Source organism: Fulmarus glacialis, unplaced genomic scaffold, assembly GCF_000690835.1.
Source record: "Fulmarus glacialis isolate BGI_N327 unplaced genomic scaffold, ASM69083v1 Scaffold31592, whole genome shotgun sequence".
Classification (NCBI taxonomy): domain Eukaryota; kingdom Metazoa; phylum Chordata; class Aves; order Procellariiformes; family Procellariidae; genus Fulmarus; species Fulmarus glacialis.
The window spans coordinates 1-11,211 of NW_009200272.1; the positions used below are offsets into that span (position 1 = coordinate 1).

Below are 11,211 nucleotides of genomic sequence, written 5' to 3' on the forward strand. Positions count from 1 at the left end.
CCCGGGCCCTGCTGGCGTTGTCCCCCTCGGGGGGATGGGGCAGCCTGCGTGGGGCACCCAGACACACCGCGGGGGGCTGCGTGGGTTGTGTCTGAAATACCGCCGCGGAGGCATCCTGCTGGAGGCAGCCCCCGGGAAACGGCCGAGCCCTGAGGTGTGGCTTGTCATCGCTGAACAGCCCGCTCTCTTTCAGAAGCCGTACGTGTGCGATTACGAAGGCTGCGGTAAAGGTTTCACGAGAGAGTTCCACCGCGCTCGACACCTTCTTACGCACACTGGGGAAAAGCCGTTCGAGTAAGGCCAAATTTTTTACTTCTTGAAATGGGTTACGCTTGCCCTTATGGAAGCGAGGGGGATTTAAAACTGCTGTGTGGGTGGTACAGAGCGTGGGTTGGTATCATGAGTACTGCCATAACTCTGTGCATGCAGGGCGAGACGTGGGGAATCTCCTTAGCCTAAAACCTCCTATCTGGCAGTGATCCATAATAGATGCTTAAAGGAATGAGCAGATCTCTCCTTAGAATACAGAATTGAAAGAAGGAAGGACAGTTCTCCCCTAGTACTGAGCTCTTAATAGCTGCATGTCATGGATTAGGAGCTAGGAACTCCTATGTGTTTTATTAAAAAACTCTTCTGATATGTTTTCCTGTGGCTTTTGAGTGTAACTTAGCGTCTGGCTTTTTGTGTCTTTAAAGCAAATTTTTATATTTGGGTTCTGAGTTTTGGTTATTCTTTGTGTACTCCTCTTGTCCAGTGATTTCTATATCTGTTTAGGAAACAAATCGCTGTTTGAGAGTGATAATAAAAAATGCAGTTCATTTGCAGGTGCACAGCTGATGGATGCAATCAGAAATTTGGAACAAAGTCAAACTTAAGGAAGCATATCGAGCGCAAGCATGAAAATCAGCAAAAGCAATATGTGGTGAGTAATTTTGGGTATTTGATACTGTGATACTGTGAAGCGGAGGCTAAACAAGCTCCTTTTTGTGTATCTAGTGAAATACTTCAACTTGTTATTATGTGGTACCTGTATGAGTTCACATACTGTGATTGGGACTTCAGCAAACACATGTGGATTAGGCTGTCATTATTTGGCCTCTAATGATAACTTAATTTCCTAAATAGTGCGACTTTGAAGGCTGTAACAAGTCTTTCAGGAAACATCAACAACTTAAAGTTCATCAGTGTCACCACACCAATGAACCTCCCTTCAAGTAGGTGGATAATTTTAATAATGAACTTTAACAATTCCATTTAAACACTGTAGATGAAAAGAGGTGCCTTTTCTCAACCTTTTGAGGTTTGGCATTTTAAAAAAAAATGGCATGAATTTGTAGTCATGGCTGCAAGCACATTTCTTGTACTAGTCCTTTGCTCAGTACTCTGTTTAGAGAAACAGTCTTAGTGCTCTGTAACTTCAGCATTCCAGACATTTCCTTAGGATTTATTACAGGTTCACAGGAAAAATAAACAAAAAAACCCAGTTTTGAGTTCACACAGTCTGAAATACAAGCATAAGAGCTTGCACAGTAATGAAAAATGCAGCTACCTCTGTTTTCCAGTAAAAAGCAGTGGCTTGGCTAACACTGAAGTGAGTAGTAGCTTAAAAAAGGTGAGAGGCTTGGACACCAATCTGAGAAGCTGTGTGTTGCAACTCCATTATTTACATGACACATCAGTATAGATCTGATGAAAGCAAAGTTTAGTCTTGTATTTTTTACAGGTGGAACACACTTTACAGGAGTGTTCCGCTTAAGTGAAGTGCACTAGTATGGTTGGGTGACGGGCACAAAAATACTGTTAGTGCTCTGCTACCGCTCTGACTGCTAGATCTGTACAAGCCACTTAAACCTTCCACTTTCTATCTCTCTTTTATGTTTGAAGAGTCTACTGTGTAGGGAGGATATGAGGCTTGATTTCTTTAGCTAAATCTTAACTTACTGTGTACATGGAAATCATACTATAGTTTTAACTCTCGAGGGGATCAGAGTCCTCTATTAGAAACATATTATGGAATTTACTTTTACAAGGCGTGGGGGGACACAGAACACATCTTTAGGCAAGGAGAAACTTGCATTATTTTGTCCACTTTAATTGTTTTTGACTTAAAGAAAAAATATGTGATGCAGTGAAAGAAATTAAACCAGTGTACTTATACCTAGATGTAATAATGAAGGATGTGGAAAGTACTTTTCTACTCCAAGTCGACTAAAGCGGCATGAGAAGATACATGAAGGTAACACAGTTTTTCTTCTTGCCTCAGTTACATTTTAGCAAAGGAAGAAGGACTTCTTCCAGTACAGAGAGTATGCAGGGATGTTTGACAGACATGAAAGTATTCTGGCCTAGTCATCCAGACAGACAAAAGAAGAATACCCATTTTGAATAGTCAAATGGGATACAGTTGCAAGGCATTGCAGTATTCAATTAAAATTACTTGTGGCAGGCTGAACAGAGCTCAGGATTCCTTCAGTCATTTCTTCTAATGTGCTTCCTTGTCAATAATCCATCTTCTGGAGATAGGCTAATGGTTAAGGCGCTAGCCTAGATCTCCAGAGGTTAGGATCAGTTGCCAGTTCTGCCACAAATTTCCTATTGAGCCTTGGCAAAACCATGTAGGCTTGCACTTTTAAAGTTATTAATATACCTATGTAAAAGTTATTTAAGTGGAATCGTCAGGAGATGGTCATATATGTTTGAGCTAATCGTGCTACACTCCTATCCATTCTTTCAGTACTGTTGAGGGCTAAGCCACTCAAGAAAAAAAAACAACCCACAACCCAAGGGACTAGGAAGAGTATCCAAAATCTGCGATTCGTACTGCGTTCCTTTCTTAAGACAGGGACTTGTTCATAGTTGTTTGACCTTCCCAGTCCTAGGATTTAAATAGCGTTGACTTTCTGTGGTTCGTTTAAAAATCATTCTGTCTGCTTAATAGAATGGTAGAGTCTCTTTAGACTCGAGAATATTACTGTATGGTCAAGATCTTATGTTTTTAATATGTAGTACAAATATTTATATAGAAATAGTATATATTATTACCGTTATTTTCGTCTATTTGAGTGAAAGTGTATGGCTGGTGATGAAGTAGTTTTACTGAAGCAAGGAGAGAGAGAGTTTCATAAAATCATTTAGGTTGGAAAGGACCTCTGGAGATCATCTGGTCCAGCTCCCTGCTCAAGGCGGGGTCAGTTAGACCAGGTTGCTGAGGGCTCCGTACAGTCAAATTTTGAATGTTTCCAGGGGTAGGGATTCCACAGGCTCTTCAGACAACTTGTGTCAGTGATACAAGGTTTCTTCCTTAAATCTATTAGGGTTTTCTCATATTCTAATTTGTTTGCCTCTTGTCCCATCACCATGCAGTATGGGAGGAGAGGAGGAATACTGGCCTTTAATTTTCAAACGCTGAACGTGGAGTTCCCCCTTGTAAAACTGGACTGTGTTTGCCAGAACCTTTGTGATTGTAAACATTTGCCCTGTCTAACAGGCTATGCATGCAAGAAAGAAAACTGCTCATATACTGCAAAAACCTGGACAGAGCTTCTGAAACATAACAAAGAAAGTCATACAGGTAAACTCCAAATGCTTTAGTAAATAGAACTTAACTTTTGATACAAATAGGAAACAAACTGCTATTTTGAAGAGGAGTCCTTGCTGAACTCACTTCGTCAACTTGTCACTGTGTCTAGACAAACTTGTTTACTAACAGTTTATTGGTAAAATGGTTGTCACTGGCTAGACATTAACTGATGAAAATGCTACTTAGTACGCTAACTTTGCTTTGTGAGCCAGTTAACGAGAAATTTTATAATGCACAATTTCAGATCAGGATAATTCATATTGCATTATTCTCTTCCAGTCTCTGAGTTCCTTGCATTTCCTTGCACTTCATTGTAGCATTGTTCTACAGGACTACTAGGGTTTGATTCTGAGCTCGTGTAAGAAGCTGTTAATCTATGCTTTGCCTGTCTCTCTCCCACTCAGAGCCGATAGTTTGCAGTGAGTGTTACAAAACTTTTAAAAGGAAAGATTACCTCAAGCAGCATCAAAAAACACATGCTGTGCAGAGGGAAGTCTGCCGATGCCCAAGAGAAGGATGTGGAAGAACTTACACAACTGTATTTAACCTTCAAAGCCATATCCTCTCTTTTCATGAGGAGAAAAAACCATTCTCTTGTGATTATCCAGGGTGTGGAAGAGTGTTTGCAATGAAGGTATGTATTTTACACTGTCCTAATCTGAATCACATAATTTGAAATGATAAACTTAACTCCCTAACTCTTTTTTTTTTTTCCCCCCCCTCTTTTTCTCTCCCCTCCTCTGCTCTTTGTAGCAGAGCTTGGCAAGGCACACAGTTGTACACGATCCTGAAAAGAGAAAGCTGAACTTGAAAGTAAGTTATACTTTTGAAAAAGTCCTCTAAACCATACCCTGTCACTTCAGAGGAGGGTAAACATCACGTTTATGTGTTTTAGAATGCAACTTCAAGCAGGAAAACAGGCCAGCTATCTACTTAATTTGGGAGATTCTTAATTTCTGAAGTTCCTTCAAATAATGCAGTGCTGGCCTATTCATTGATTTCTTCTTTCCCGCCCACATTAGCAGTCTTTGCTCCATAGATATGTTAAGTTGCTAATTCTGGATTTATTTCTGCCAGGCAAAGCGTTCTCGTCCTAAGAGGAGCTTAGCCTCTCGTCTGAGCGGCTACATTCCTCCTAAAACGCAGCCAGGAAAGGATGCAGTTGTGACAGAAAGCAAGACAATGGATAAGCCCATGGAAAACGAAATACCAACTGTTGAAATTCTGACTCTGCAGTAGAGGTTAACTGAGACAACATTCTTTATGGAATGACCAGTGCAAAGCTCAACCATAACTTTATTAAGTTTATAGTTTGTTTTTTTTTAAATAAGACATTAATATTGTTTACACCTCTTCATAAAGTCACTGATGCGACTCATTTGACTTCAGATCTTCATTTTCTTCTTTCTTTACTGTACTGTTTTTCTGTTTTTCCATCTTCTGGTATGCTTTCAACTCTTTGTCAGACATGTGTCTCAAAATACAGGTACTTGCTCCTTCTCTAGTAACTTTCGGCTTGGAAAGATAAGTGGCTTTCTCTGACATAGTCTCCAAAATCTGATCAAAAAGCATGAACTAAAAAGAAGGAGAAAAATAGGACTAAATGCACAAACACAGGTAGAAAAATATTTTGGGCTGTTCTGTTATGACACGATCTCCTGCTTGTGGTTTAGCTGTTAACTGAAACAAGCTAGTTGCTAGTCCTGGTTTGAGCAGTTCAGCTTGTCGTTTCCTAACCATTCATTCTTTACACATAAGCAGGTTTAGGAAAGTCACCAGAGGCATTAAGCCATTTCCTAACATTTAGGCTGAACTCCTGACTCATCGTGTTTTGCTGTTTAAAGGTGTCTCTGAAAGTGGACTGCCTCTGACTCCTCCCCACCCTCCTCTTCCACTAGGTTCAGGCATATTATTATGGGGCTTTCCTCTTAGAGGCACTATTGTTCTAAGGTTAGTAGAATGTGGTAGTATTGAACTAAGTGATACAGTGCATTCATATAACAAGCTGAACTCTTAAGCTTATAATTAAGCTTTTAAATTTAAGGACAACCTAAAGCTGGACTGTGTCATGAAATGTTCTGCTCCCTCCCATATGCAGTTCTTCCTCCTGCTACCTTTTCCCTGTGAATTTAACTTCCTATAAAAAGTTTTGTTCCTTTTGGATGAAGTGGTATCACAAATTTTTCCAGCAACTTAGTAGAGAGAATCATCAAGGAAACCTAATTCACTACACATATTAAGAGGAAAAAGTATCTTACATGGAATCTTTATAAAAAAGGCATTTATGCAAATGACAATGAAGACAAGTCTCAGGGCCCTACAATTATACTAGTAAGTTGCCACCGGCTCCTTAACACCTTTATAGATGTTTACTTTGCCAGTCTTAGAACATCATTCCAGTAGTTTTTCACACAGCAGTGGAAAACTAACCTTAGCCACAGTTGCACAAATGCATCTTCAGAAGAACAGTTAGGTTATTGAAATAATCCAGCTAAAATACAGCAGATATTTTTTAAACCTTACTGTTAAACTTTCCAGTGAGTGAGCTGGCTTAAGGCATAGACAGGAAAATTTCACCAGCCCAGTTAATAAGGTAGTGCTGCAAAGGAGTAGGAATTTCTTAGACTCTGCTCTCAAAACCAGTATTATAACTGGATTCTTAGGAAAGCATGGTATTAGAATTGTCTCTATGGGACTACTTTTCTAGAACTGCAGTGTTTGAACAGATGCAGCTTAGGTGGGGCAACCATTACTTTCATGGGACCTAGACCTTCACTTATTTTAGCAGTACATGATATATTAAAAAAACGTGGCAGTACTGAATAGGGGAAGTTAATACAAGTACACATATTTCATTAAATTGATAGGTGCAACTTCCAGGAGTCCACTTACCATGTCTGTATTGCTATCTTTTGCTTGCCGGATGGTAACTTTAACATGGTATTTCTTTTCAATCCACTGTGCTATCTGTTTAGTCTTGGTCTCTAAGTCGTTCTTGGCAATAGCTGAAGAAAAGGATAACTCCTTCTGAACCATCCCTGTTTAAAACAGAACTAAAACTGTTTTGGCTTAACATCTGACAGACCTGTCAGATCAGCTGCTCTCTTTCAACAGCCTATGGTGCTTTGTCTGCTTAACTCCCTTCCCCCATGCTGCTTTCTCATACACACAGCATCCCAATCTCAGTGTCTCAGCATGCACCGCTACTTGATGTCTCACACTCACTGCCATAACTGGGAGACTGAGTGTGTGTTTGAAGCACACAGGGAAGTCTCTTCAGGGTCAGAAGGCTTAAAGTATTTTTATTTTAATTACAGTTTTGTTCATAATGCAGGTCTAACAAAGATAAACAGGTAAGCATTGGAAATAAAGACGTAGTGTGCAAATTCCTACATTCTGCACATAGTATAACAATGTAAAAGCTTTGAAGTTAGATAGGTCTTCATCTCTAGCCCATTTTCTTGAATGGTGAAGTGCAATATTCAACTGGAAGTATGATGTCTTGTAACATGTTTGAAAAATTGATGGTCTTTTCCTCCTTAAAGATTCTCTAAAGTAGTTACCATTTGAATAATCATTCTGTAGTTTCTTGAACAGAAAACTCACTACCACAGTAGTGCTCTCCTCTAAAATCAGAACTCTACCCAAAGCACAGATACCTTCATTAGCCTGAGGATAAGAAAAGATGATACAAGGTCAGATGCCTTTTCTAAAACCTCTTTGCCAAACTCAGTTTGTTAAACTGTTGGAGCAGGCTGACTTAAGAAAAAACACTGAAAGGTGTTCAATATTGAAAAAGTTGTGTAAGAAAGGGCTCCAGACTTTGTCTTCCTAGCAACAAGCTAGGAAGAGAATGTTTCATGACTGGTGACAAAATTATGTAATTATATTGGTGTATCTGGTGCTCAGTTTGTAAAAACTGCCTGTCACTTCATGCCTTAGTAAAAGAACAGAAATTCAGTGAGTCTTATGGAACCAGAGTCTAGTTATATTCACTTAAATAAAAATAGATTTTAAAAATAAGCCAGCAGATGCCAAAATAGTAAATCTTGAGAAGGCAATAGAAGGCTTCTCTATGGAAGACTAGACTAATGCAAAATTTCATTTTCACCACTGCAAATCCTTCATAGGGTGGACTGCAGGGACATTGCTTTGGATTTACACAAATGCAAGTAAGAGGATTTCATCTGCTGAAACCACTTTTAATGCAGAATTTTTCAAAGTGCTCAGTGTTGTAGTGTCAACAATGTACATACCTGGTTTTGGACTTGCTTTTTTCATCTCTGCACGTTTAAGCTGTTCTTCATGAATCTGCTGCCCAGTCATTAGTCTGTATACAGGAGGTTCTGCATTCTCACGAAGGAGAACTAGTTTCAGGTCATGTTGATCCATAAGTTTGAGTGCCTCTGCTCGGTGCATATTTCCTAAGCTCTCTCCATCCTGGCTGATTACGTGCACAATCCGATAGGGAATTCTTCGCCCAACACTTCCAAATGCTGCTTTCCTTTTTGGTTCTGTGTGAGATTTTTCAGCTGTACAAAATGGTTGAGCAAGTCCAAACACAGTTGACTTTCTAGGGTCAGGTACCACCATCCAGAATGGAGAAAAGACCCTCTTTTGTGGTGTTTGTGTCAGAAGAGTACCAAGGAATCTTTTTGCATATCTATTCTCATTTCTGGTTGCTTGACATAAAAGTTTCATCATGCAAAAGGCAGTCATTCTGAGGAAGCAGGGAAGAAGAAAAAACAAGTTACCCCCATAAGTCAGATTCTTCTAGTTATATTAGAAAGACTTGACTCCAGCTCAGTAAACCCTAGTCCTTATAACTACTCTTTCAAAAAGATGCATGGTGTTACTAATTTTACAGTAACAGAGGGCTTTAACCCAGAGAAAATCTGACAAACAAAATTTATGAATAGTTGATGTTATCTTCAGTATCTTAAAATTTGAGCCTGAACTCCTTTAAAGAATCCAATACTTCTAGTTCATTTCTCCTCACAAGAGTATCTACTCTTACACAGCTTTTTTGTGTAGAAAATTTGCTGTCAAATAAAAAGGCGTGTCATACTTTTAGTATTTTCAGTCCAGATTTTTTTCATGAAGTATCTAACACTAGGACTTTCTTCCTGGTTCTGATACTCTTCTTTGGAAAGTGTTTCATTGAAGCCACATTAATTCAGAACCACCCTAATCACATAGTGGATCAAGTGGCAATTTGTGCAACATCTGTCAGCAGCCATCCCAACATCTACAGTCTGACTCTACTATGTTTTGTAAGGTTTTGGAATTTCAAAGCCTTGACCATACAGAGTAAGACTGCCATGCAGTATCTTCACCTTGGCATTAAAACATGATGAAGTAAACCATTACTATATTTGAAAATATGGTTTATCCCAGGGTTGAAAACACTTCCATAGCTAGCATGCAACTTGCTTCTCGCAGCACTGACCCCAAATTGTGTATTTTTCTCAGTTTTCCAAATGTCATTTTGTGGAAGTAATCCAGCTAGTTACTTGGTCTTATATGAATTCAGCACTGATACTAGTTCAATAACCTTAAAAAAAAAAAAAAACACCAACCAAACAAAAAGTGTCTTCACTGTCTTTTAAGCTCAAGTTCTACTGATTCAGGCATGGTTTGAAGTGAAAACAGTGCCTTAATTTAAAAACTATTTTATTAGACATTTAAAGTACTGATTGACTTTCCCAGTTTTTCACAAACATTAAATTTAGGGTGGCACACTCCTATTTATAGTGAGCTGGTTTTTTCCAGTTATCAAAACTATTTAGATTTCTTACATACAGAAAGCATGCACCTAAGTAGCATTAATTGTTTAGAAAGTGCAATTTACTGTAGACATTTCACCAGAACCATCTAATAAAAACACCGATAATGATGCATTTCTTCTTCTTGAATAATGGAAAAAGCTCGTGGGGAAAAAAGAGAAAAGAGAAAAAAGAAAAAGGAGGAAAAATAGAGACACAGATAAGACTGCAATACATGGACTGGAATAGCAGCAACACATTCATATGCCTAAGATCTGCACTGGCAAATTAAAATTTAAATAAATTGTTACAGACATCTATCCTGGCATGGCACGATGAAGCTACAGACTTTCAAAACAAGCCTCGAAATACACCAATGCTTGAAATTGGAGGACTAGTGAAACTGATCTTTGAGACACTCCTTCCATTACAATTTTTCCCCATTCTTCCCTGGTTCGTGGAATCCCCCTGGCAGTTTTGGTGCACCTGACCATTATTTGCATTTTGTTCAAAACTTCAGAAATCATCCATTTTTTAACAGCTGCAAAAGCTTTAGAAATAAAGAACAAACTGTGGAGTATTATCTGCAGTTTTGGTATTCCATGTTTAAAAGGCAGCAAGTACAGGAAAAGCCAAAGATGACACAGGAAACCAAAAACAGGTCATGCCAGAGGACTTGGCAAGAGTGTGACTTCTTTTGCCTAGGAAGGAACATGACTCCACTCTATAAATATATATGTGTGTGTGTATCATTGTGTAAATATGTATCCATGTGCATACATATACATGGAGAAGGTGCAAACAATCAGCAAGGATAAGGAACTATCTATAATTCTAAGCAGTGTTGGCCCAGGAACAAGTAAAATGACCTGCCTGTGAATAAACTTAGTCTGAAAACAGGGACAGTCTGGAGTCTGGGACAGACTTCAAATTTCAGCAGTAGGGACAAAGCCAATATAAAACAGAGTCTAAAGTAGCACTACCGTCCCTTCCTGCCCTGGGCCCTGCCTCTGTCGAGTCCAGGCCAGAACCACGGCCCCCAGGAAACACAGATTTTTCTCGGTTGTGGTGATGGCCCTACAACTAAACACCCACTGCCAACACACAAGTATCTTTGTGCATCATTGGCGTAGCCACACAAAAGCTGAGTCGTCCTTATTTTTAAAATGGTTTCATAAACCAGCTGTGGATCGTGCACTGCAGACTTACAGACTGTAATCTGGGTATCACTGGTCCATTATAAAATACTATAATTAAATTTATCTGGCATTCAGAAGAGCTTGGCTTGCCTTTGTCAGTTACTGACTTCTAAAACTAAGCAATAGTATCACAGCAATGGAATAATAGTTTATTTTAAAGAAATGTTAGTCTTGCTCTGCTAAATACATGGTTTTGCCTTTATTGTCCTTCATTCTCTGTGGCTATTTAAATCTAATAAATCCTGCCTTAACTGTCTGAGAAAGAAAATGACCCTCTTTATGGAAGGATTTTTCTTCGTATGATAGGGCACGTAAGTGTATTTTGCTTTGTGCGTTTCCATCACTTACAAAGATCATGTATTAGCAAGGGCAGCTGACTTTGCTGGGGGTTCCAATGAGCGGGCAGGCTACAGGCGCACGGGAGCGGCAGGAGCAGCAGTCCGTCCGTCCGTCCGTCCGTCCGTCCTTCCCCCCTTCCTTCCGCGCCCGGCGGACGCCTTTCGCTGCACCCCGGAGCGCCTCGGCGCCGGTGGTTCTGCATCCTGTAGGAGCTGCTGCCCCGCGTTCTCCTGTGCCGTCCCGTGCGAACACATGCCGAAAAGGCGCCGTTTTAATTTTATGCCTGGATTTACGCGGGAGGGGGGGTGAAGGGCCGTGCGCGCATGTG

The 11,211-nt window shown here is 39.8% G+C and overlaps 2 protein-coding genes across 2 annotated transcripts; one reads left to right on the top strand and one right to left on the bottom strand.

Moving 5' to 3' along the window:
- Positions 1-34: 34 nt before the first annotated feature.
- On the top strand, positions 35-4,819 carry LOC104070366 (transcription factor IIIA-like). The gene is made up of 8 exons (XM_009573553.1): positions 35-294; positions 826-922; positions 1,126-1,214; positions 2,163-2,236; positions 3,488-3,571; positions 3,985-4,214; positions 4,334-4,393; positions 4,664-4,819. Exons 1-8 carry the CDS (start codon positions 35-37, stop codon positions 4,817-4,819), a joined length of 1,050 nt encoding a protein of 349 aa, XP_009571848.1.
- Positions 4,820-4,845: 26 nt separating this feature from the next.
- Positions 4,846-8,299, bottom strand: MTIF3 (mitochondrial translational initiation factor 3). Its single transcript, XM_009573552.1, has 3 exons — positions 7,837-8,299; positions 6,473-6,618; positions 4,846-5,155 (listed from the first exon to the last, which is right to left on the bottom strand). Exons 1-3 carry the CDS (start codon positions 8,297-8,299, stop codon positions 4,943-4,945), a joined length of 822 nt encoding a protein of 273 aa, XP_009571847.1. The 3' UTR covers positions 4,846-4,942.
- Between the last annotated feature and the right edge of the window lie 2,912 nt (positions 8,300-11,211).

Coding starts and splice junctions, on each gene's coding strand:
- LOC104070366 (XM_009573553.1), top strand. CDS start 35: ATGGGGCAGCCTGCGTGGGGCACCCAGACACACCGCGGGGGGCTGCGT. Junction 295..825: donor ACTGGGGAAAAGCCGTTCGA/GTAAGGCCAAAT, acceptor GTTCATTTGCAG/GTGCACAGCTGATGGATGCA. Junction 1,215..2,162: donor ACCAATGAACCTCCCTTCAA/GTAGGTGGATAA, acceptor ACTTATACCTAG/ATGTAATAATGAAGGATGTG.
- MTIF3 (XM_009573552.1), bottom strand. CDS start 8,299: ATGACTGCCTTTTGCATGATGAAACTTTTATGTCAAGCAACCAGAAAT. Junction 6,619..7,836: donor AAAAGCAAGTCCAAAACCAG/GTATGTACATTG, acceptor TGTTTTAAACAG/GGATGGTTCAGAAGGAGTTA. Junction 5,156..6,472: donor AAGATAGCAATACAGACATG/GTAAGTGGACTC, acceptor CCTTCTTTTTAG/TTCATGCTTTTTGATCAGAT.